This window comes from Pan troglodytes, chromosome 2, assembly GCF_028858775.2.
Source record: "Pan troglodytes isolate AG18354 chromosome 2, NHGRI_mPanTro3-v2.0_pri, whole genome shotgun sequence".
NCBI lineage: Eukaryota > Metazoa > Chordata > Mammalia > Primates > Hominidae > Pan > Pan troglodytes.
Window position 1 is genome coordinate 75,732,486 of NC_086015.1, and position 26,787 is coordinate 75,759,272.

Here is a 26,787-nt window from a genome sequence, read left to right on the forward strand (position 1 = left end):
AAGGAAGTCTCAAAGAAAATTCAAAGATACATAGACCTGAATTAAAATGAAAATACAACATATTAAAGCATGTCAGATGCAGCTAAAGCACTACTAAGAGGGAAACTTACAGCACTAAATGCTTACATTAGAAAAGAGGAAAGGTTTCAAATTAACAGCCTAAATTCCTACATTAAGAAACTAGGAAGAGAAGAGCAAAGTAAACCCAAAGCGAGCATAAGGAAGAGAAAAATAAAGAGCAGAAATTAATAAAATCAAAAATTAATAAAATCAAAACAGAAAAATAATAGAGAAAATCAGTGAAACAAAAACAAAAAGAGAGAAATAGAGATGTTTTCAGATATGCAAGAGCTGAAAGTATCCACTACCAGTAAATCAACACCATAAGAAATGTCACAGGCTGGGAGTAGTTGCTCATGCCTGTAATCCCAGTACTTTGGGAGGCCAAGGCCAGAGGATCGCCTGAGGCTATGTGCTCCAGACCAGTCTGGGCAACATGGTGAAACCCTGTCTCTACCAAAAAATTAAAAAATTAACCAGGTGTGGTGGCGCATGGCTATAGTCCCAGCTACTCAAGAGGCTGAGGTGGAAGGATCACCTGAGCCTGGGAGATTGAGGCTGCGGTGAGCCGTGATGGCACCACTACACTCTAGCCTGGGTGACAGAGTGAGACCCTGTCTGAAAAAAAAAGAAATGTCATGGGAATTCCTTCAAGAAGAAGGAACATGATGCCAGAAGGGAACGTAGACGTACAGAAAGAAACAAAGGGCACTGGAATGATAACCACATGGGTAAAATATAAGATAATTTTGGTATTTTTAAAATCTCTTTAAAAAATAATGACTGTTTAAATAAAAATAATAACAATGTACTATGGGCTTTATAACATGAATAAAAGAAAAATCTATGACAATAACAGCACAGAAGTTGGGAGGGAGAAATGAGAATATGCCACTGTAAATTGTTATAGTGTATGTGAAGAGGTAAAATATCACTTGAAGGTAGACTGTGATAAGTTAAAAATGTACACTGTGAATCCTAAATAAAGCACTAAATACCAAAGCAAAGAATTATAGCTAATAATCCAACAAAAGAGATAAAAAGAAATTATAAATAATATTTAATTAATCTAAAAGAAAGCATAAAAATAGGAAAAAGGAAGCAAAGAGCAGTTAAGACAAATAGAAAACAAAGAGCAAGATGACAGATTTAAATCTTACCATATTAATATTCACATTAAATGTACAGTTTAAATATTCCCAATTGAATTTCAGCCATTATTTGGTTGAATATAAAAGCAAGAACCAACAATAAGGCTGCCTACAAGAAATGCACTTTAAATATAAAGGCAACAATAGATTAAAAGTAAAGGACAGAGTGTGCATTTTTCTTTCTGCATGTAGTAGACTCAAACATTCCATTTAACAGATATTGGCCAGTCATGGTGGCTCCTGCCTGCAATCCCAGCACTTTGGGAGGCCAAGGCAGGTAGATCGTTTGAGTCCAGGAGTTTGCGACCAGCCTGGGCAACATGGCAAAACACCATCTTCACAAAAAATACAAAAATTAGCTGGGCATGGTGGTATGCACCTGTAATCCCAGCTACTTGGGAGGCTAAAGTGGGAGGATCACCTGAACCCAGGAGGCAGAGGTTACAATGAGCTGAGATCGTGCCACTGCACTCCAGCCTAGACGATAGAGCAAGACCCTGTCTCGAAAAACAACAAAACGAAACAACCAAATATTTACTGAGCACCTACTATTGTCCAGGAATATATGAGAAAACCTGTTAAAGGAACAAAAGAATTGTGAGAATTCATTAAAAACCACACATCCCGGCCGGCTGCGGTGGCTCACGCCTGTAATCCCAGCACTATGGGAGGCTGAGGTGGGTGGATCATGAGGTCAGGAGATCAAGACCATCCTGGCTAACATGGTGAAACCCTGTCTCTACTAAAAATGCAAAAAATTAGCCGGGTCTGGGGGCATTCACCTATAGTCCCAGCTACTTGGGAGGCTGAGCCAGGAGAATGGCTTGAAACCGGGAGGCAGAAGTTGCAATGGATGTGACTGCGCCACTGCACTCTGGCCTGGGCAACAGAGTGAGACTCCATCTCAAATAAAATAAAATACAATAAAAACAAAAAAACACATCCATGCACATGCACATGCACACACACACACACACATCCTGGAATCCCAGGCATAGATTGTAAGCAAAAGTAGAAGTTACATTGATCCTTAGCTTGATGTTATGAGCATATCCTACAATGAAATAATTTTTAAAGTAAAAAAAGAAGGTACATTGTGCTAATTCTAATCAAAAGAAAGCGGGAGAGGCTATATTTATATCACACTAAGTAAATTCCAGAGCAAAGAATATTATTTGGAATGAAGAGGGTCGATTAGTAATATAAATGAGTCAGTTCATCAAGAGGATATAATAATTCTAAATATTTTTTACTCCTGATAACAGAGCCCCAAGATACATGAAACAAAAACTGTTAGAAGTACAAGGAGAAACACAAATCCAGAATTACAGCCAGAGATTTCAACACTCATCTCTCAATAACTGCTAGAACAAGTAGACAGAAATTTAGTAAGAACATAAAAGATTTCAACAACACTATCAACCATCTTGACCCAACTGACATTTACAAAACATTTCACCCAACAACCATACAAAACACATTCTTTTCAAGGGTACACAGAATGTTTACCAAGATAGACCATATTCTGGGTCATAAAAGTCTTGATAAACTTAACAGAATTCAAGTCATACAAATATGTTCTCTGATACAGTGGAATTTAATTAGAAATCAATAATAGCAAGATCTCTGGGAATCCTCCAAATACTTATAAACTAAATAACACACTTCTCTATAATTCATGGATCAAAAAAGAAATCAAAAGGAACATTAGGAAGTATTCTGAAATGAATGAATATAAAAAAAACCTATCAAATTCATGGAATTCTACCAAAACATTTCTTAGGGGAAAATTTATAACACAAATGCCCGAATAAAGATCTCAAATAGATGGACTCAGCTTCTGTGTTAAGAAACTAGAAAATAAAAGCAAATAGGATGCAAATTAAATAGATCAAAGGAGATAATAAATATCAGAGCAGAAATCAATGAAATAGAAAACAGAAAAACAGTAGAGAACATCAATGAAAGTAAAAATCTGGTTATTTGAGACTGAAAAAAATGATAAACTTCTGGCAGGACTATTCAGGGAAAAATGTTACCACTATCAGAAATGACACAGAAGATATCAATACTGACTTTATATTATAGCTATGTAGAAGATAACAACGGAATGTTATTAACAACTTATGCCAATGAATTGGTAACACAGATGAGATGGACAAATTCCTTTAAAGACATAAACCACCAAAATGTACTTGGTAAAATATGTAACTTGAACAGCCATATATCTATAAAAGAAATGAAATATATAGTTAAAAACCTTCCCCCAAAGAAAACTCCATGCTCAAATACTTTTACTAGTAAATTCTACCAAACATTAAAGAAAAAAATTCTACATAAACTTTTAAAAAACAATTGAAAAGGGGAGAATACATTCCAAGTCATTCTATTAGATCACCTTCATCCTGAACCAAAAGACAAAGCCAGTACAAGAAAAAAAGAAAAACAGCTGGAGATCAATAACCCTCATGAATATAGATGTAAAAATTCAAAACAAAATTTTAGCAAGTATAATACAAGAATATACAAAAAGGATAGTTCATGACAAATTCATATTTATCTAAGGAATGCAAGGTTGGTTTAATATGGGAAAGTCAATCAATACAATTCACTATTTAACAAACTAAAAATGTAAATCAGTGTGGTTATCTCAATAGATGCATGGAAAGCATTTGTCAAAATCCAACATTCACTGCTGATTTTAAAACAAGCAAACAAACAAAAACCTCTCAGCAAAGTAGGAATGGAAGGGAACTTCCTCATCTATAGGCACCTATAAAAATCCATAGCTAACATCACGCTTAATGGTGAAAAACTGAATGCTTTCCTTTTAATATGAGAGAAGAGACCAATAAGGTTAGCTCTTGTCATTTCTATTTAACATTGTATTAAAGGTTCTAGCCAGTGCAACAAGGCAAGAAAAAGAAATAAAAAGACATCCAGACTGAAAAAACGGTAACATTGTCTATTCCAGACAAGACGCACGTCTATGTAGAAAACCTGATAGAATTTACCCTCAAAAAACTGAAATAAGTGAGTTTAGCAAAATTTCAAAATATGAAGTCAATATACAAAAATCAATTATATTATTTTATGGTAGAAATGAACAATTAAAAATTTTAAAAATACCATTCATAAAAGTATCAAAAACACAAAATGTTGATAGATAATTCTGACACCAGATATACAAGAATTATACACTGGGAAGTACAAAAGACTGCTGAGAGAAATAAAAGAAGAGCTGAAGAAATGAAGAGATACACCTTTTTTGTGTATAGGAGAGTATTGTTAAGATGTCAATTCTCCCCAAACTGATCTAGACACAACCCCAATTAATATCCCAGTAGGCTTTATCATAGAATTAGATAACTTCATTCTAAAACACATATGTCAATGCTAATGACCGAGAACAGCCAAAACAACTAGAAAAAGAAGAACAATTTGGAGAAATAATGCTCCCTGATTTTAAGGCTTATTATAAAGCCACAATAATGAATACAGTGTGACATCAAGACAGACAAACACACAAACTCAACAGAATAAAGAGTCCAGGAAAAGACCCACACATATATGGACAATTTGTTTTTGACAAAGGTGCAGTAAGTTTTTCAACAAGGGGTGCTGGAACAGTTGAATATCCATACATTAAAAAAATGAATTTCAATCCATTGAAATTCAATCCACCTCACACCATTTATAATATTAACATCGAACATAAAACTAACTGTAAAAAACCTAAAATCATAAAACTTCTAGAAGAAAACATAGGAGAAAATTTTCATGACCATGGTTTAGGCAAGAATTTCTTAGATATGACGTAAAAGCATAATTCATAAAATAATTCAAATTGATAAACTGAACTTCATCAAAATTAAAATCTCTGCTCTTCAAAAGACACTATTAAAAAAATAAGAAGACAAGCCAGAAACCAGAGGAAAATAGGATTTCCAAATCTTATATCCAAAAAAGAACTTTTTTCCAGGATGCATAAAGAACTCCTAAAAGTCAATTAAGAAAAATAAATGATTTATTGAAAAAATATGGCAGGTTTATCAGCAAAGAAGATAGGTAGATGGCAAATAAGCACATGAAAAAAATGTTCAATATCATTGGTCATAATTGCCAACCCAGTAGAATTTTATTCCCAGCCAAACTATCAAGTATGAAGAAGGTAAAGTAAGAGCATTTCCAGATATGTAAAAAATCTTAAAATATTCACCTCCGGCTGGGCACAGTGGCTCATGCCTGTAATCCCAGCACTTTGGGAGGCCGAGGTGGGTGGATCACAAGGTCAGGAGTTTGAGACCAGCCTGATCAACATGGTGAAACCCCGTCTCTATGAAAAGTACAAAAATTAGCTGGGCAAGGTGGCACGTGCCTGTAGTCCCAGCTACTCAGGTGGCTGAGGCAGAAGAATCACTTGAACCTGAGAGGCAGAAGTTGCAGTGAGCCGAGACTGTGCCACTGCACTCCAGCCTGGGTGACAGAGCGAGACTCTGTCTCAAATATATATATATATTTATGTCCAAAGCAGCTTTCTCAGGAAGCTACTGATATATGTATACCACTTGAAAATGAAACAAAAGAATAAAACAAGAAAGAGAAAGATGTGGGTTCATTCCAGGAAATAGGAAGTCTCACAGGGAGAGAAGAGAACAGCATGCTTTGGAAGGCAGTGCCAGGGCCACAGCTGTGCAGGGAGCTGTCCAGACCAGATGAAGTAAGAGAATGAAGGAAGGGTGGTAGCAGGGGTTTCTCTGAGAAATGCAGCTGTTTATCCAAAATGTTTGACATATGGAAATCAGACCACTGCAAGTTCACATGGGAGTCTAAGGAGAATTGAACCCAAGTCATACTTTTTATGTGATTTATCATAAAAATCTGTTGGCCTTATCTCTAAGATTTATTTTTACAGATGCTCTCCTCAACAACTGTTACAATTCTGCGAATGAAAGGGTCTCTACCTCATCTAAATAAAAACCCAATGCAAAGCTTGGTGCTGGTGGCATAGGAAGAATTTATATGTGTGTGGGAGGTGGGAGGTGTATGTATATAGAGGGTGGGCATTTAAAAGAGCCAAACTTTCATATTTTATTACAAGGAAGTCGTTGCATAATAGGTAAACTAGCAATTCAAGAAACAGTAGGTACATCCTTAAAGATGTGTCTTACAGGAACTTAAAGATGTGTCTTATGGAACTATGAACCTGTTCCATAGTTCAGAACATTTTATATGGATGTACCCCCCAAATCGCCACCATATAAAGTATATTCACTGTAATTCTCTAGAGTAGAAAGTATCAATAATCGATGCACTCTTTGATTTTCGACCAAATAAGAGAGAAAGGAGATGAAGGCAAGGATTACAGCAGTAGCAGCTTTGATATACAATATATATACCATTATTCCATGCACATGAAGAGAATGCTTAAGGAATAGGTTTGATCTTGTAATCTTCGGCACTCCCAGTAGCACTCTAGTCCTGGTGGTTGCATTGAGTCTGTCAATGCAAAATTTAGGATCACAACATGACTTAACCACTAGAGGGAGTTTAAACAGCTAGTAAATATAATGCAAAAGAAAGGGGCCACATTTTTTAAGAAGGCCTTTTTTTCTCACTTGGAGCCGTTGCTATAACTTGCTTAGAAAACCATTATAGAAATATCAATAATGGCATTTTAAATAGTGATAACATGTTAGTGTAGACTCCTTGTTTGTTTCTTTTCGATATTGAAAGTGTTTATTTTCAGGTGGTTAAAATACTGCCACCTATGCCATTAGCATAATGGTTTTTCGCAATTCTGTACTAGCAGATACAATCCCAGTTTAATACTTCTATCATCCCGATAGGTTTTCTTTCAATTATGTATCAGTCGACAAAGCTCTCTGTACATATTTGTTAAGAATTCAGGCTTTCGGTCCAGACAGACTGGAATTTTACCTTGCTCTTCTACTTTGTGCTGTGTGACCACAGACTATGGTTAATTGCTTTAAAACTCAAGGCTCCTCATCTGTCAAACTGGGGTAGGAGATTTTGTAGGAGTAAATTAGTAATCATATATGCAAAACAGCTTAGTGCATTTTTGGATCTAAAAAATGATAGCTTTTCTAGTGGCTGTGCTGTAATATAAAGCTATTGGTTAAATAAAACTTTCTTAATCTCTCTTCCCAGGTTTACCTAAACATCAAAGCCCCAAAGCACGTAAATGCTAAGGCCCACCAAAGGGGGCAATCCTTGTGCACATGATCATATGGCAAGGCATGACTTATTTCTGTGGCCAGCCTCAGGTAAGAGTACAAGAAATCACACCTTAAGAATCTGCACTCACTCAGAAAGCCATAACTAGGAGTTCATGTTATTTGCCAGGCTCCTATCCACCTTTTAATAAAGACACCTCCAAAGGCCACAGAGGTGACCTCACTTTCATATGAATTTTTTTGATAATTCTGTTTTCTTACGATATCCCCAGAGTTGTGGAACTATCACTATTACCTAATTTTAGAACATTTTCATCACCCCCCAAAAAGCTCTGGACCCATTAGTGGTCACTCTCCAATCCTTTCCCCCAGCTCCCAGCAACTACTAACCAACTTTCTATCACTATGGATTTACCTGTTCTGGGCATTCATATAAGTGGATTTGTACAATATGTGGTCTTTTGTGTTTGACTTCTTTCATTGAGCACAGTATTTTCAAGGTTCATCCACGCTGGAGCATCACATACCAGCACTTGTTATTATGAGTGAATAGTATTCCACTGTAGGGATATATGACATTTTATTTATCCATCCATTCATTCATTGACCTTTGTGTTGCTTTATCCTTTTGGTTATTAGGAATGACGATGTTATGAACATTTACATGTGGGCTTTCATGTGGACATGTTTTCATTTCTCTTGGGTAAATGCCTAGGCGTGAAATGGCTAGGTCATAAGGTAACTCTATGTTTAACTTTTTGAGGAGTTGCCAAATGATTTTCCAAACCAGCTGTATCATTTTCCACCCCCACCAGCATCATCTGAGGGTTCCAGTTCCTCCATATCATCACCAACACCTGTTATCATCTACATTTTTGATAATAGCCACTATAGTAGATATGAAGTGGTATCTCAGATGGTTTGAATTGCATTGTCCTATTGACTAATGATGCAAAGTATCTTTCCATGTGCTTATTGGCCATTTACATTTCTTTTTAGAGAAATGCCTATTTAAAGCCTTTGTCCATTTTTAAAATTGGGTTGTCTTTTTTGAGTTATGAGTTCTTTATATATTCTGGATACAAGTCCCCCATCAGACACATTATCTGAAGACATTTTCTCCCATTCTGTAGGTGGGCCTTTCATTTTCTTGATGGTGTCTATTGAAGCACAAACTCTAAAAATTTTAATGAAATCCAATTTATGTATTTTTTTCTTTTGTCACCTATCCTTTTGGGAACATATCCAAGAAACCACTTCCTAATCTAAAGTCATGAGAATTTACTCCTATATTTTCTTCTAAGAGTTGTTATAGTTTTAGCCCTGAGTTTTAGGTCTATCATCAATTTTGATTTTTTTAAAATATATGGGGTGGGGTTGGGGCGCAACTTCATTCTCTTGCATGTGGAGAAAGAAAACCAACTGTTAAAGAGTTTTCACTAAACATATTTTGCTTAAATGAAGTGTAACAATATGCTATACATATACACATAAAGATATTCAGTTATTCATTCAACAAATACAGACAGCAAGCACAATATTTTGAGATATGCAGTGATAATTTTTCTTCCTCTATTTTTCCCTTTCCTTCCCAACATTCAAGTGGATAGCACGCTCTGGGCTTCCTTGACTAGGCGAGGTTTATGGCAAGGTGGCTTCCCGGCTTTTATTTTTTCCAAACACCTGAATTTGGGGAACACAGCTTCCCAGGGAAATTGATTCCAGTTGACTCTTGAACAACATGGGTTTGAACTGCATGGGTTGGTTTATATGTGATTTTTTTTTCAATCAAAACAAGATGGTAAATACAGTATTTGAGAGATGTGAAACCTGCATATATGAAGAGCTGATTTCTCATATATATGGGTTCTGCAGGGCTGGCTATGGGACTTCAGTATGCATGGATTCGGGTGCACGCGGAGGCCCTGGAACGAATTCCCTGTTTATACTGAGGGATGACTATAATTACATTGTCTAGAAGAACAAGGAAGAACTGGGTTTTCACCCTCTTCCAGAGTATATAGGGAGTCCCTGGAGATGAAGGTAGGAGGAGGAGAAGAGAAGAAAAGGGTACTGAGAGAGAGGGGAGCTGCACCCAGTTTCTCAGACATACTGCTGAGAAGAATGCCTGTGGATGCATCTAATATCAAATGCATCCTCAGCCCAGATTCTCACACCACAAGTCTGGCACAAGGCAGCCAAGAGTCACCAAACCACGATGGCTTGGAAGAACAGGAACGATATGCCAACAACTGATGAAACATGACAAGGGACACCCCACACACATGCGCGCACTATCCTGAATGACCATATACTAGGCAATTTAGGCACTTGCCTGAAATTACAGTATATTCCGAGAAAGCAAGGACCCATGATGAAACCCAAGATGCACTAAGGCTACCTTTTTTTTCCCCACCAGCAAGATAAAATGGCAACACAGAGTCAGAAATTAGGTTTCTAGGAAGCAGCTGCACTTCTTGCACTCTTGATTATATAGACTGACACTCATACTTGCCACATACATATTGAGAACCTACTGTGTACAGGGCATCCTGCTAGGTTAAGCTGAGGTGGGAAATATAAAAGTCAATTAAATCATGGTTAGCCAAGACATTTATATAGTCAGGTAAGAGCAAATATGCATAAGTGTAGTTAACCATTTATTGCACACAACTTGTGTGCACACCTTGTGCTACACTCTTTGTAAATGAATCTCATTTAATTGAATCTTCCCACAATGGGCTTTTGATATTCAGACGTTCAGAGCAGGCAAGAGACTTGCCCAATGAGCCAAAGTCTGGGCTCTTTACAGTTAGGTACAATCTGGTTCATGTACAACTACCAATAATGCACAGCTAGTCAGTGGTGGAACCTGGACATGAACCAGAGTGGTCATCACCACAAGGCCCACTTTCATTGTCAAAGTTATGACTTTGTCCCATGGGGAGGTCAACTTGAGTGCCGCCCTTCGATAATCCAACATCCACTGGGCCTAGACTTTGGCTCACTTTTTCTAAGAGTTGGGATGGAGTTAAGTCAAACCAACCTTCTCTAACTTGGTGTTTAATGTACCTATTGGCAGGTGACTGGCCAGAAGCCTGAGGTTAAACAGGATACACTGGCCAGACTGGACCTCATGATTAGGGAACCCATGACCTTGACTGTATCTGCCAAAGGGTGCCAACCAGTTCCTCTGAACAGTCAGGATTTCTAGTACCATTCACACCATCTATACGTACATCAAAGAAGTGACATAAATGATTTGGGGAGTGGGGGTGGGAAATACTTTTGTTTCTATGTCCAAAAGGAATAATTTGATTATACAAGAATAATGGAAATTTTCTTATAGGAAAAAAATGTCATAGAGCTGTTTTGCTTTGAGATGAAGGCATGCAATTTGGTGCCTAAGAAAGCATTTAAAATTCTTGCCTGCAGCTTCCTAGAAACAGTAAAAGGAAAATATGTTGATCCTGGCCAATGAAATGTGAACAGTTTTTCCTTAAGCATTAATCTACTGAACAAATGTTGATAATGAAAGAAGTAGGCATATAAATGCTGTGAGAGAACCATGATTTATATATTTTCTACTGCTGCTTCTGCTATTTGAGCCTGGGAAAATGACTAAAGCAAATCTCAAGAGCAGCATTTTGCACCGTAGATAGAAACAGAAAACAGAAAATTTTAAGTTATAAGGAACTAATAATGTCTCTTCTTTTGTGTCCTTTTCTGAAAAATAAATCTCTCCCCATTTGGGAGACATAATCACTTAACTTCCATTTCCTTATACCTAAACTCAACTTCAGAGCCCAGGACCCTCAGAAATCATTTGGTCCAACGTCCCATTTCATAAATGGACACATTTGAGATTCCAAGAGGTTAAGTGACTTGTCGAACACCATGTCCTCATTAGAACAAAAAATATGAAGATTTAAAGTGGAAGGTAGTGACCTAGGAGTGGGAGGACCTGGGTTCTCCCTCCCACTCAGCTATTCATGAGCTTCTCTGTTTGTAAAATTCAAGTGTTAGGATTAGATGGTTTTGAAAAATCCTTCCCTCTCGAAAGGGGTTATAATTCTGTGCACGGGAGCATCAGTAGTTTGTGTATGTTAGTTTACCGCTTTTATAAACTCAAAAGCTTTCTTCGCAGTTATAACAAAGAGGCAGTGTTTGTGGAGATCATGAGGATGGACTCTAAACACAGAGTTCCTCAGCTGGGTGTGGTGGCTCACGCCTGTAATCCCAGCACTTTGGGAGGCTGAGGTGGGAGGATCACTTGAGCCCAGGAGTTCTAGACCAGCCTGGGAAACATAGGGAGACCCCATCTCTACAAATAATTGTTTGTTTTTTTTTTGAGACGGAGTCTCGCTCTGTTGCCCAGGCTGAAGTGCAGTGACACGATTTCGGCTCACTGCAAGCTCCGCCTCCTGGGTTCATGCCATTCTCCTGCCTCAGCCTCCTGAGTAGTTGGGACTACAGGCGCCTGCCACCATGCCCAGCTAATTTTTTGCATTTTAATAGAGACGGGGTTTCACTGTGTTAGCCAGGATAGTCTCGATCTCCTGACCTCATGATCCACCCGCCTCGGCCTCCCAAAGTGCTGGGATTACAGGTGTGAGCCACCACGTCTGGCCTCTACAAATAGTTTTTTAAAAATTAGCGGGGCGTGGTGGTATAAGCCTGTGGTCCCAGCTACTCAGGAGGCTGAGGTAGGAGGACTGCCTGAGCCTGGGAGGTTGAGGCTGCAGTGAGCCATGATGATGCCACTGACTCCAGCCTAGGTGACAGAGTGAGACCCTGTTTCAAAATAAATAGTCAGACTTCCAGCTCTTACACTTACTTGAAAGTAAGTGTAAAGTAAGTGTAAGTGGTGAAAGCGTGAACAAATTAACCCCTCTGCCTCCTCTGCAAAATGAAGACAGTAACAGCACATACTACATCTGGCCATTACAATGATTACATTAAATAACACATGTCGAGAATTTAGCACAATGCTTGGCATACAGCAAGTGCTCAGTAAAAGGTGGCTGCCACTAGTATTACCATAAAGCAACCAGAGTTGGTGAATTTGTGTGGGTTATTAAGAAGGCATTCCCTCCTCTGGGCAGAGGCTGGCTGCCATTAGTATTACCATAAAGCAACCAGAGTTGGTGAATTTGTGTGGGTTATTAAGAAGGCATTCCCTCCTCTGGGCAGAGGCAGCCCAAGAGCTAAGGGCCACAGCAAGGCAGGATCGAATTCTCTACAGCCATGGGTCTAACTTTAAACAAAGAAATAAGAAACCATTTCCTACCCTCCCTTGCTCAAGTGCTCACTCTCAATTGACAGCCAATGATATGTTTAAGTGTTTGTTTATAATGTAGGGCTTCTAGAAAGCTCTTCCTACTTAGATGGCTGGAATATTGCTGCTCTTTTCCCTTTTCTTCTTTCTGCCTGGAATGAAGAAATGATGGTGGGGGTGTCGGCAGCCTACTGTGATCATGAGGGAAGGGCTAAAAGATTTTCAGAGATTCAGTCCTTGAGCCAATAAATCAATGTCAGCAACTACTGACCTCCAAACTTCTTCTTTCACGAGGAAAATAAACTCATGTACACGTTTTTTGCTACTAGTATCAAACTGCAATTCCTAACCCATACACCCTCCAAAATCTATTTTCTATCAACATACATTTACAGATGTACCTGGTCAGCCACTTGCTGCTGGCCACTTAGGAGTCCCAAGTCAGGTGCTCAATAGTTGATTTTCTTGAAAAATCACTTGGATTTTTAAAAAAATATCCAAACTGTCCCCAAGGGCCTTACTATTCAAAGTAAGGTCAGCAGACCAACAGCATTAGTCTCACCCAGGAGCTTGTTAGAAATGCAGAACCTCTGGCCCCATTCCAGAACTACTAAATCAGAATCTTCATTTTAACAGGGTCCCCAGTGATTTCTGCACATAGTGAAGTTTGAGGCTCTGGACTAGGTTTACCGGCTCTGCTCTGTCATCCCTCCTCAACACTGCTGCCAGAATAATGTTCCTGGAGCACACCTAGTCATGTCGCTCCCCTTCTCAAAAGATTTCAAGGGCTCCTGACTGCCTGCAGACTAAAGTTTCGACTTCTTAGCCTGATCATTAAGGCCCTCTATGATCTTGCACTATCCTGAAAATGCCCATCAAGGTGCCTGCCTTGCATGTAATCAGTAGGCAACAAATAATTTTCTGCACAGAAGAAAAAAAATATGAGTGTGGGTGAGAAACAATGCGTTGCTTAATTCTGGCTTTACCATGCTAAGCACTGGGGATGCAGTGGTACCGAAAACCAGGCATGATCCCTTGCCTTCAAAGAGCTTAGAGACTAGTTAGAAGAGCATGATTTTTAAAAAGAAATGAAAGTATATAATGACAAATTATAAGTGCTAAGAAGGAAATGACTAGAGGGCAGGGATACAGAGTAAGACAGACGGGTTAGAAGGAGGCCCTACGGAGAGGGAGCCTGTTGTGGGGCTAGTCCAGGCAGAGGTACCAGCACATGCAAGGTCCTGCGAGACAAATGCGGTGTGTCTGAGAATCACAACAGGGGCTGCCCTTTCAGGCTTACCCAGAAAATAGATATCCTGGGAGTAAGGTGGCATAGGGTTCACCTTCCAAGTCACTTAAAGATGAAATGCTGCATTTCTTTTCCCTGATATAGGTCCTTCACCGGGATCACGGATGAGTTAGCGAGCAGGGGATGCTGCAGAGTCGCTGTGAGTCCAGCACTGGAAATCAGACCAAGCGAAATTTGAATCCCAGCTCCGCTACTTCCCGGCTCTCAACTCCCTTGACCTCCAAGCCTCTGCTTCCTGAGGTATAAAGTGAGATTAAGGATGGCAACAACTTCGTGATTACTGTTGAGGGAGATAATGCTTGCCAAGCTCCCCAGCACACTGCCACCCACATCAGTGCGCACCTGAGTATCGGCGGTTTTAGGATTACGATGACTATTACTATCGTAAATTACTCCCGGCTTTCGGGCAGAAGGCTCATTCCAGATATTCCTGTCCCCTCTGAGGCCTCCCGACCCTGCCAGCCCAGGCAACCTCCCCCGCGCACGGCCACCGTGACCCCAGCGCGGGCGCCGCCGCCGGACCCCCGTTACCTGGGGCCAAACGCGACTTGTCGCCACCTTGCGTCCTGGGCCCTGCCTCCCTCCCGGCCGCCTCCCGACCCCGCGGCTGCTGCGGAGGCGCCCCCAGCCCAGCCGGGCCCAGGCGGTGCGGGATGCCTCGGCGGGGCTGGCGGCGGCGGCCGCGCTGCGCGCTCCGGCGGAGGGGAGGGGGCTCCGCGGCGGCGGCGGCGGCGGCGGCGGCGGCGGCGGGCCCGGCGGGGGGCAGAGCCAAGAGGCGCGGCGGCAGCAGCGGAGGAGTAGGAGGAGACGGAGGAGGATGCGGGGGGCTGCGGACGGTGGCGAGACCCTGTCCGCAGTGAAGCCCGCGGCGCCTAGGGCGCAGGGAGTGGCCGCCTCCTCCTGCGCGCACCATTCCTGAGATGGCGGCGGCGGCACAGCGGCGGCTCGGGGAGCCCAGGAGGGGCCGGCCGGGAGCGGGCTGAGCCCCGCAGGACGGGGAGCTCGCCCAGGGCCGGCGGGGCGGCGGAGCTCGGGCCGGGCGGCCTGCGGGAGCGGCGAGGCAGGGGACGGCCCCGGGGCGGAGCGCACGGCCTGGTGAGGCCGCGATGGCGAACGCGAGCGAGCCGGGTGGCAGCGGCGGCGGCGAGGCGGCCGCCCTGGGCCTCAAGCTGGCCACGCTCAGCCTGCTGCTGTGCGTGAGCCTAGCGGGCAACGTGCTGTTCGCGCTGCTGATCGTGCGGGAGCGCAGCCTGCACCGCGCCCCGTACTACCTGCTGCTCGACCTGTGCCTGGCCGACGGGCTGCGCGCGCTCGCCTGCCTCCCGGCCGTCATGCTGGCGGCGCGGCGAGCGGCGGCCGCGGCGGGGGCGCCGCCGGGCGCGCTGGGCTGCAAGCTGCTCGCCTTCTTGGCCGCGCTCTTCTGCTTCCACGCCGCCTTCCTGCTGCTGGGCGTGGGCGTCACCCGCTACCTGGCCATCGCGCACCACCGCTTCTATGCAGAGCGCCTGGCCGGCTGGCCGTGCGCCGCCATGCTGGTGTGCGCCGCCTGGGCGCTGGCGCTGGCCGCGGCCTTCCCGCCAGTGCTGGACGGCGGTGGCGACGACGAGGACGCGCCGTGCGCCCTGGAGCAGCGGCCCGACGGCGCCCCCGGCGCGCTGGGCTTCCTGCTGCTGCTGGCCGTGGTGGTGGGCGCCACGCACCTCGTCTACCTCCGCCTGCTTTTCTTCATCCACGACCGCCGCAAGATGCGGCCCGCGCGCCTGGTGCCCGCCGTCAGCCACGACTGGACCTTCCACGGCCCGGGCGCCACCGGCCAGGCGGCCGCCAACTGGACGGCGGGCTTCGGCCGCGGGCCCACGCCGCCCGCGCTTGTGGGCATCCGGCCCGCAGGGCCGGGCCGCGGCGCGCGCCGCCTCCTCGTGCTGGAAGAATTCAAGACGGAGAAGAGGCTGTGCAAGATGTTCTACGCCGTCACGCTGCTCTTCCTGCTCCTCTGGGGGCCCTACGTCGTGGCCAGCTACCTGCGGGTCCTGGTGCGGCCCGGCGCCGTCCCCCAGGCCTACCTGACGGCCTCCGTGTGGCTGACCTTCGCGCAGGCCGGCATCAACCCCGTCGTGTGCTTCCTCTTCAACAGGGAGCTGAGGGACTGCTTCAGGGCCCAGTTCCCCTGCTGCCAGAGCCCCCGGACCACCCAGGCGACCCATCCCTGCGACCTGAAAGGCATTGGTTTATGAGGGAGGCCCCGCCACATAGACCCCCAACCCAGCCTTTCCCTTTGGCTTGGACGGTGACGTTGTATCTTTTCCTTCTGGCCCCTGTTTAATTTTCTAAGCTGCCTTCAAAATGACTCGAAGTGGACAGACACTTGGATTGTACTGACTCCTTTGGGGGTGGGGTGGGTGAGGAGTAGGATGCCCAGCCCACTCCAGCTCCGCACATTCGTCCTCCTAACTCGACTTTCTTCCTGACAATAGGCCCTGCAGTCTTTTTGTACCGGTACTGACGTCTTTTATTCCATGTGTGGTTCCTTTTTTTCTTTTTCTATAAAGGCTGTACTAATTTTCTTCATGCAACGTTTCCTAAAGACCATGGCCAGTTTTCTACAGAAGCTATTTTTGACAACCTCAAGTGGCATTACATTTTGCAGTGAAGTAGAGGAACCTAGGGGGACTTCTTCACAAGTTAGATTTCTTGAGGATCTTCTGTTGGAAGCAGGAGACAGTGGGGGGGGGGGCGGGGGGAAGTTGTCTGAAATGCCCTCTGAATTGCCGGCTGCAGGGTCCTTGGGCTGCGCTGGTTCTTTGAAAGTCTCAGTGTTGATACTGAACTTAAAGAGCAGAGATGGAGATCAGTAGCAAGGCAGTCATTTTTTTAAAGCAGTAAGTAACAAGTAAGATTTGGTTCCCGGTTTACTTTCTGCTGCTAAAAACCACGTCAGTGACAACTGCTCTCTGTATTATAGCAATCTTGAATGGAAACATTTCTGTCAAGTTGTAAGTTTTAAAAGAGTAAAGTGTTTTGGTTAGTAATGATGTGGAGAAAAATACAGTATTGCATGTGTTCGTGTGTACAGATTGTGGTTCGAGGATTGGGAGGGCTCTGAGAAGCAGAGTACTACATCAAAATTGTTTTAAGTATTTTTTGCCAATAAAAAATTAATTTTATGGAAATGGCTTGTGCTTTGAGAAGCCCAGTTTTATTCTGTCTTATGAAACTAATTTCCACTTTGAAAATTGTTCTTCTGTTGTTCATGGTATAAATGAATGGAATATAATGATATCCTCCTTCTAGGAAACAAAGCATTTCCTTAAAATGTTTGCTAGGTTAAGCTGTGCTGTTCTACTGATGGTTGTTTTAAATTAATAATGAGAACTATAATTTAAATAATATTTCTTTGTTAGACATTATAATGTTAAACTGAAAGACTAAATTCTGCAAGTACTATATAATATTTTTGGCTTATAATGCTACATTTTTATTAATGTACCTTCCGTTTTGAGGATTTATATCTGTATTTCTCTTTGCATTATACAAATATACCAGTATTTTCATTCTGGAGTGGTTGTTTTGTTGTGGTGGTGGTGGTGTTTGAGGCTGTAATAATACATGCGTCGAAGTATGTTACATGCCTCTAAGTATGTTATGTAAGGATAACATGCTCTATGATCCTTTTAGCACGTGTTCTTTAGTTACAGGTTTCATAGTTTGACCATCAGCATATCCAAGACATGTGGAGGCTTAATTTAAAATGCAAGATAAAATCTGCGAATCTTTTCTTTAAAGGGAAGAAGCAGTAGCCATATATATGGCTTTAAAACTGCTTTTTATTTGGATGACAACATTTCAATGACTATTCGTTAAATGACATAAAAAAGCTTTTAAATAAACATAACAAACTCAAGTACAAGCGATCATTTTGATAAAAGTACTAGGTAAAAGTGGGGGTGGTAGATTATATTGAAATGTAGCTGAGTATAATATAAACTATTAAATGTTCAGTCCAATGGGAATAAGTTATAAAAAGAGTGTGGCCAATTTAATTGATCTCTGGTAAATAGGATGTATGATTTTATTTTGTTGTAGAAGTTAATCAGTCTGTGAAGACAGTCTCACACTTGGAAAATATGAGACAGTTACCGTATTTCTCCCCACATCATGAATCCAGGTTGGCCTCAATCATCCAAGGGCCACTGATCGGAAACCTCAGCCAACCCCAAGATAGAGGAGCCCAGAAGTACCTCTCTCCTCATCTAACCCTCCACCTGCCCAAGTGATCTCAGTTCCAAAAATAGAGGTCGAACCAGACTATGATGGCTCATGCCTGTAACCCCAGAACTTTGGGAGGCCGAGGCAGGAGAATTGCTTGAGACCAGGAGTTTGAGGCCAGCCTAAGCAACATAGCGAGACCATGTCTCTACAAAAAATCAAAAAATTAGCTGGGTGTGGTAATGTGCACCTGTGGTCACAGCTACTGGGGAGGCTGAGGTGAGAGGATGGCTTAAGCCCATGAGGTCAAGGCTGCAGTGAGCCATGACTGTGCCACGGCACTCTAGCCTGGATGACAGAGCTCTTGAGACCCTGTCTCAAAAAAGCCCCCAAAACAGAGATCACCAAGTCTCTGTGATTTTCACACCTGGCATGGCACAGGAACCAGCCCATCATGGCTGACTCCTGAGCCACTCCAGCTTTGGGCAGCAGCTCAGCTGCACCAGAGGTGACGTGTTGGCCTGACATAGCCTTGAATTCAAGGGATATTTTGTCATATGAGAATGCATAAGCCAGAGGTTCTCAAATTCTAACATTCATACAAATTACCTTAAGTGTCTGTGTGATCCAGAGTCTTATGAGCACATGTTGAGTTGGGTCCTGGGGAAAAGCATTTCAACAGGTTCCTCAGGTGGTTGGAGACAGACCTCCAGGACTTTGTTCAGACATGACTTACTTCAGACATGATGCGTTCAAACTTGGCTACCTGGGTTTTTTATTTTTATGTTTTAAAGTTCTGATTAGATGGGGGAAGGCAAGATTTCTAGTGAGTGTGCAGGTGAGAGTAGCAAGAAATAGCAGCCAACTAAAGGAAACGAGAACCAAAAGAGCCAGAGAAACAAGCTATGTAGCAAAAAGTGGGGAGGTGCAAAGGGCCACCCCAACAGCTTTTAGGATTGGTGAATCTATTAACATGTACTTTGATTGTTAATTACATTAATAAAAAATTATCAAAAAAAAAAAAGGTTAGTTGTGTCCACAGTACTCTACTTATTGTACCAGCACAGGCACTATGTATTTAGGGAAGATTTCATTAAAATTGCTCATTTTATTTATTTGGGAAGTTAATTTAGCACAACTTCCCCACCCTCCCACGCAGTTGTCACTATACTTGAAGCAATATAGGCTTCCCGTACATAGATCTTTGTCTGTATGTTCTAGCATGGAATTGCTGGGTCAAAAGAAGCATTTTTAGGACTTTTGATATCTTGTCAAATAGTTTTGTAGAAGGACCATATGTCTATATGTCTGTTTAAATGTACACCTGACATATTCTTTTTTTTTCTTTTGAGACAGAGTCTCGCTCTGTTGCCCAGCTTGGATTGCAGTGGCGTGATCTCAGCTCACTGCAACCTCCACCTTTGGGTTCAAGTAGCTGGGATTACAGCTCAGCCTCCCAAGTAAATGGGATTACAGGCGCCTGCCACCAGGCCCAACTAATTTTTGTATTTTTAGCAGAGACAGGGTTTCGCTATGTTGGCCAGGCTGGTCTCTAACTGTTGGCCTCAAGTGGTTTACCAGCCTTGGCCTCCCAAAGTGCTGAGATTACAGGTGTGACATATTCATTTTTTAAATGAAATATTTTAAGCAAAGTGGGGAAGCATGTAACAAATCAGTAACAACAATGATAATCTCTGTGTCCACTACTCAGCCTTACCAAATGCCATATTGGTTTCTACTCTTCCTTTTCTCTTTTCCCTTCCTTCCTTCTTTCTTCCTTCCTTCCCTCCCTCCCTTTTTTCTTTTTCTTTTTTAAAAAGAAATAAAACGGCAAAATTATTTCTCCCAAGTCTTTGTTCTCACCATCAGCCCTCTACATTCTCAAATGCCCTGCTCCCTAACAGGTGACAGGGTGCCAGGTCCTAGGGCTGACTCAGGGTTATTGTTTTGCAGGTGGATCACTGGGTTGATGAGATAGAGTCCACCCTGTTTTCCCAAGGCCTACAGGATGGAGGAGAAACCTCTTTGTCTGCCACAGACCTTTCACAGTCAGGCCCTCTACCACCCTGGCCTCATCCTTCCCTTGTATTCTCATCTCTCCCTTCTTGGATTACTCTTATACCAGCTCTCCACTCTTCCCGGAAAGCCCATTCCCACCTTTCTGCCTGACAATTCCTCACCAACTCCTCTAGAGCAGGGGTGTAAATTCACAATATTTAACAACTGGAATGGCACAGGCATAACTAATCTATACCACTGTACCTCCAAGTCCTGGCTGAACATCAGATCTTGGATCCAGGTCCAAGGCTTTTGGAAACCCTTCTTGGCTCAGTCACACCTCCTCTGGGCTCCCAGAGTGCATGGTTTACCTCCTTGAAGTCTGCACTCCTGCGTCTGGTGCATCCCATCAGCTGCTGCTCCCTCTCCAGTCTCACTTCGTCCCACTCTCTCCTCAGGCCGTGTGACATGCTTCAGTCACTCCTAGTTGCCAGCAGTGCCTGAACAGACCACGCCACGTCACACCACCATGCCTTTGCGTACAGTGTTCCTCACGGCCAAAGCCCTTGCTCCTTGTCCCCCCTCAACTGCCTCTTAAACTTTCAGACATAAAGAGATAACTAAACATAAAGAGTGAATTCCTAGCCTCTACAGAAAGAGGGTGATGGTCCTGGGGCAGGCCCTGCAAGATTTTCAAGGCTCCAAACTAAGTCATTAGATCCGAGCACACAGCTGGCTAAGTGGCAGACTTATTGTCTTACTGGTATTTTAGGTTTTCTGTGTGCACCGAGGTGGCTGGGGTTATAAAATGCAGCTGACCCAAGATACTGTTCTTCAGATATGCACCCTGTGTGGGCTGCCAAGACCACTGAACTTCAGGACCCTCTCTCCCTGAGGGGCAAGGGAGGCGATGGGAAACCACCTCCACCCACCCACATCCGAGTCCTATTAGCTGCTTCAGGAGTAAATATAAGTAAAAGCAAACTTAATCCGACGCCAAGGCGTTCTTTATGCTTTTCCCCGAGCTGGGACGAGACTTTTGAGGCCTAACTCAGCCCATAAAGAGAACTCTTTTTCCTTCCCTCTTTACTCCTTTTGGGGTGATAGGATGTGATGCTTGCAGCCACAACAGCCATCCTTCAACCATGAGGGGAGACACTGTCAAGACAGTGAAGATAGCAGAACAGAAAGATAAAAAGTGCAGGCACCCATTTTAACATTCTTGAGTTGCTTAATTAGATTAGCAACCTCCTATCTCTAGACTTCTGGTTTTGAAATAAAAACTACTTTTGTTTCAGCCATTAGTAGTCAGGAAGCTTCTTAGTTGGAGTGACAATAAACTGCAACAATACTTGAAACTACGGCATCCCCTTGACCCCTTTGCTAGGTGTGCCTGATATTCTAGAGCTGCATCCACAATTTTTTTAAAAATTAGGCTTATTAATATTTTTCAACTATCTGATTGTTCTGCCTGCTGCTGTTAAATTAACCTGGTTCTAGAAAAATGAGATATATTTGGCATGATTCCTTAAACTGAAATAAGTCCAGAAGATTAAAAAGATACCTATTATTAGGTCAGTTCTGTTTAATTGCACTTTATGATTTTTTTTTTTTTTTTTTTTTGAGATGGAGTCTCACTCTTGTCACTCAGGCTGGAATGCAATGGTGCGATTTTGGCTCACTGCAACCTTCGCCTCCCAGGTTCAAGCGATTCTCCTGCCTCAGCCTCCCGAGTAGCTGGGATTACAGGCACCTGTCATTATGCCCAGCTAATTTTTGTATTTTTAGTAGAGACGCGGTTTCACCATGTTGGCCAGGCTGGTCTCCAACTCCTGACCTCAGGTGATCCCGCCACAGCCTCCCAAAGTGCTGGGATTACAGGTGTGAGCCACTGCACCGGGCCTTTTTTTTTTTTTTTTTTTTGGACAGAGTCTTGCTCTGCCGCCCGGGCTAGAGTACAGCGGTATGATCTTGGCTCACTGCAACCTCCACCCACTGAGCTTAATTGATGCTCCCACCTCAGCCTCCCAAGTTGCTGGGACTACAGGTATGTGCCACCACTCCCGGCTAATTTTTGTATTTTTAGTCTAGACAGGCTTGTCTTAAATTCCTGGCCTCAAATGATCTGCCTGCCTCAGCTTCCCAAAGTGCTGGAATTACAGGCATGAGCCACCATACCTGGTCTATGGTACCTTTTTGATCCACTCATGTTTATTTGTTTGTTGTTTGTTTGTTTATTTGAGATGAGGTCTCACTCTGTCTCTGAGGCTGGAGTGCAGTGTCATCATCATAGCTCAATGCAGCCTCCAATTCCTGGACTCAAGTGATCCTCCTGCTTCAGCCTCCTGAGTAGCTGGGCCCACAGGCATGTGCTACCACTCCTGGATAATTACAAAAAATTTTTTTGTAGAGATGGTGTATATGTTTCCCAGACTGGGCTAACTTCTGGCCTCAAGTGATCCTCCTGCTTTGATCTCCCAAAGTGCTAGGATTACAGGTGTGAGTCATCATACCTGGCCCAAACTTTTTTGATATCATAAATCTAATTACAGGAATCTGAATAAATCCATCTAACCAATAGATATTGAAAGCTAATAAGAAGCCAGTTTCTGTGTTGGGCAGTGGAGAAGGACACAGGGATAAGGAAGGGGCAGCACTCTTGCTAAAGAGATAGCAGTTGCGGCAGCTCACGCCTGTAATTCCAGCACTTTGGCAGGCCGAGGCAGGCAGATCACTTGAGGCCAGGAGTTTGAGACAACCTGGCCAACATGGCAAAACCCCATCTCTACTAGAAATACAAAAATTAGTTGGGCATGGTGGTGCATGCCTGTAGTCCCAGCTACTCAGGAGGCTGACGTGGGAGGATCAATTAAGCCCAGGAGGTGGAGGTTGTAGTGAGCTGTGATCACGCCACTGTACTCTAGCCTGGGTAACAGAGTGAGACTCCATCTCGGAAAAAAAAAGAGTTAGCAGGCTAACTGGGAAAACTTGGCAAATGTACCCAAAACCATAAAGCAAGGCAGAACATGGTAGATGCCAAAAGAGGGATCTAGATAAAGAGCTCGGGAATACTGAAGAGATCAGACATCATCGTTGATTGTCCAGAAGGAGCCCTAGGCGTTCTATCTATGGTTACTCAATGGAGGGAAAAAGAAACACCTGAAGACTGAAACGGAAATTGTCCAGTTTCCATCTCTCCCTCCTCCCGGGTTCTTACATTTCTTTCTGACTCCCTCTGCACTCTCCACACTCTGGAATCCATTTTCCAAATACATTTCTCTGAGCCAAATAAAACCACATAATTCCCTCTTCAAAGGTTTTTCTTCCAATTCTATCCAAATGTTCAAGTGCCAGTAAGGAATGTGGCCATTTTATTAGAGGAAGTTTGTTACATAAAATCATGCTGTGAGGAGAGCCAGCAAAGACGCCGTTGACCAGAAATGTCAGAACTGAATAGAAATCAAACAGGTAGCCCCGAAAAGTGCCACTCCAATACCCTCCCAAAGGAGGGATGGGGGAAATGGCAGGTTTACACTACAGAAAAGGGTATTTTGTGCTTTCGTTTAGGAGAAAAGAGGGCAGGGAAAAGGCTCAGTAGGTACCCAACCAACTCTGTATCCTAGTCGGAGAATATAAGATAAATAAACAGCTCAAATTTTATATGTGAAAGCCTGAAGTTCTGAAGTCATTTCAAATTACACAGAGAAATCATGCAAAAACATTTTAAGTTGCAATGTCAAGGCATAAATGCAATATTTGTATTTCTCAGTTACATTTAGGAGACAGATAAATTAAAGCTATCACTACTTGGCTTCTAGGAGAAATAACTTATTTATAAATTAAGTTTTAAGTGGCCAGCCCACTCTAGGTGGAAAGCATGTAAACTGTTGGAAAAGTGTATATTTAAACATTTCCCTGATAAATGCATATTATCTGAACTATGCCAATCTACCTGCCAAATCTGCTCAGCTTTGTGGGATGGAAATCTTATTTTCTGCCAGAAAATGATATCTGAGAAGCATACATTGTTTTTTGGTTTGAACCTGGAGGGAACAGTAAAGGGTTTCGTTTTCTTGAAGATACAGAAGTACTCTAATTTTGAAGGGCTTTGAAATAGTATTTACATTTCAATGCCACCTAATACATGTCTTATTAAAAAAATTCTATAGGAATCATTAAGCTTAAAGTGCATGAGATGAAACTTTTTCTTGTCTTTTAATTTAACAGATTTACTTTTCCCTTTTATTCCTTATAAATTCTCCATATATTTCCTGAATATTGACCAATGTGTGTGGCAATGTCCTACACAGAGGAGAAAGAGAAGACACAGGAAAAAACCCGTTACAGGAACTCGTTCTGCAAAGTGACAGAAGGAGCGTAAATGTACAGTGTGTAATTCTTTTAACCCACAGTCACGATGAGTTTAATTTGCATATCTGTCTTGAGGAATTATGGGATACCCAGAGCTATTTCTAGAACTTAATTTGCATAATTGCTCTAATCCTTTATGAGTATAGTGACACGTGGTCTAACAAAGGATTTTTTTCTCAATTTGTAAGTTACCTCATACGTTTTATAAATATATTAGAATTTAATACTTTTGGATACACATTTAATGACCTGCCTCTATTGAAAGAAACACAATTATATAAAGACATAATTCGTTTTCTGTTAACTGTATATTAATTTGCTTTTGCTAGTTTGAAAAGCAGCTTTGTTCACTCTAAATTTGTCATTTAAAGTTTGGTCTTTTCTTTTTTTCTGGTACCTTTTGGCCAGATTAAAATTCATTTCAGCATCATAAGAAAATTCACAGTTGTAACGGGCCTCAGTGACTTTCCCTATCTCTAAAATGTCTTAATCCATGGGAAGGTGACAGCTTTCAGAGATTAAAACATCGGCTGCAAGAAGATGGATTTACACATTTTCTTAGGGTTTGGAATTAGAAGCTCTCGTGACCAACATTTTTAAGTAAGTTTAATCATTTCTCATTTGAAGATTCTTTATTTAGTTAGCAGGTTCTCATTAAGGTATCGGGACCACAGTTAAGAGGAAAACTTCATTTTGACATTGGAACACTGACAGCCCTCAAACCCCAACATTCTCTCTCTCTTTCTCTCTCTCTGCTTGTCTCTTTGCCCTACACCTGAGCTAGCCCACCCTGGTAAGAACCCTCAGCCCAGCTCTGCTTCCTGGTCACAATAAAACTGAAAATCAACCTCAGTGCCTTGCCTTTGCCACCTGGGCCAACCTGTGCTTGCCCTGTTCTCACCAGAACATTCCATTATGTGAATAATAAGTGTTGTCACACCCTCCATCAGTCTCAACATCCAAACCGGTTTTGGATGGGTGAGTGTGCCGACTGATCCCACTCTCTGCATGGCAACCACTGAACAAGAACACAAAAACGATGTTTAAAACATAAAGGCTGGGCACGGTGGCTCACGCCTGTAATCCCAGCACTTTGGGAGGCCGAGGCGGGCGGATCACGAGGTCAAGAGGTCGAGACCGTCTTGGCCAACACGGTGAAACCTCGTCTCTACTAAAAACACAAAAAATTAGCCGGGTGTGGTGGTGGGCGCCTGTAGTCCCAGCTACTCGGGAGGCTGAGGCAGGAGAATGGCGTGAACCCATGAGGTGGAGCTTGCAGTGAGCCGAGATCACGCCCTGCACTCCAGCCTGGGCAACAGAGCGAGACTCCGTCACACACACAAAAAAAAACAAAAAAAAAAACAAACAAAAAAAACCCCATAACAAAATGGGCTGGGCGCGGTGGGTCCCGCCTGTAATCTCAGAACTTTGGGAGGGCGGATCACGAGGTCAGGAGATCGAAACCATCGTGGCTAACACGGTGAAACCCCGTCTCTACTAAAAATACAAAAAATTAGCCGGGCGTGTTGGCGGGAGCGTGTAGTCCCAGCTACTCGGGAGGCTGAGGCAGGAGAATGGCGTGAACTTGGGAGGCGGAGCTTGCAGTGAGCCGAGATCCTGCCACTGCACTCCAGCCTGGGCGACAGGGCGACACTCTGTCTCGAAAAAAATAAATAAATAAATAACAAAATCGGCTGGGCGTGGTGGGTCATGCCTGTAATCTCGGCACTTTGGAAGGCCGAGGAGGGCGGATCACGAGGTCAAGAGATCGAGACCATCCTAGCCAACATGGTGAAACACCGTCTCTACTAAAAATACAAAAATTAGCTGGGCACCGCAGTGCGTGCCTGTAGTCCCAGCTACCCGGGAGGCTGAGGCAGGAGAATCGCTTGAACCTGGGAGGCAGAGGTTGCAGTGAGCCAAGATTGCGCCACTGCACTCCAGCCTGGCAACAGAACAAGACTGCGTCTCAAAAATAAATAAATAAATAAAAAATAACAAAATGAAGTATAAAGTATAAAAACATGATGCACTTTTGAAGAGAATGATTCCACTTATTGGTTAGTAGAGGTGGGAGTGCTTTAACAAAGTTACAACGGTGGCATGATTGTCTCTCTCTAATATGAGGTGACTGCTTTTGGAGGTTATCCAGGGACCCACGTTGGTGGGTCAGCTCTACTATCTTCCCCAATTGCCTTCACTCTCTGCAAAGCAGAC

At 43.1% G+C, this 26,787-nt stretch overlaps 1 protein-coding gene across 1 annotated transcript; it reads left to right on the plus strand.

Annotated features, from left to right (window-relative positions):
• The first annotated feature begins 14,733 nt into the window (after positions 1–14,733).
• On the plus strand, positions 14,734–17,553 carry GPR27 (G protein-coupled receptor 27). Its single transcript, XM_016940112.4, has one exon. The coding sequence runs from the start codon at positions 15,102–15,104 to the stop codon at positions 16,227–16,229; it is 1,128 nt and encodes a 375-aa protein (XP_016795601.1). The 5' UTR covers positions 14,734–15,101; the 3' UTR covers positions 16,230–17,553.
• The last annotated feature ends 9,234 nt before the right edge of the window (positions 17,554–26,787 follow it).

Excerpts from the sequence above, each read along its gene's own strand:
- GPR27 (XM_016940112.4), top strand. The coding sequence starts at position 15,102 with ATGGCGAACGCGAGCGAGCCGGGTGGCAGCGGCGGCGGCGAGGCGGCC.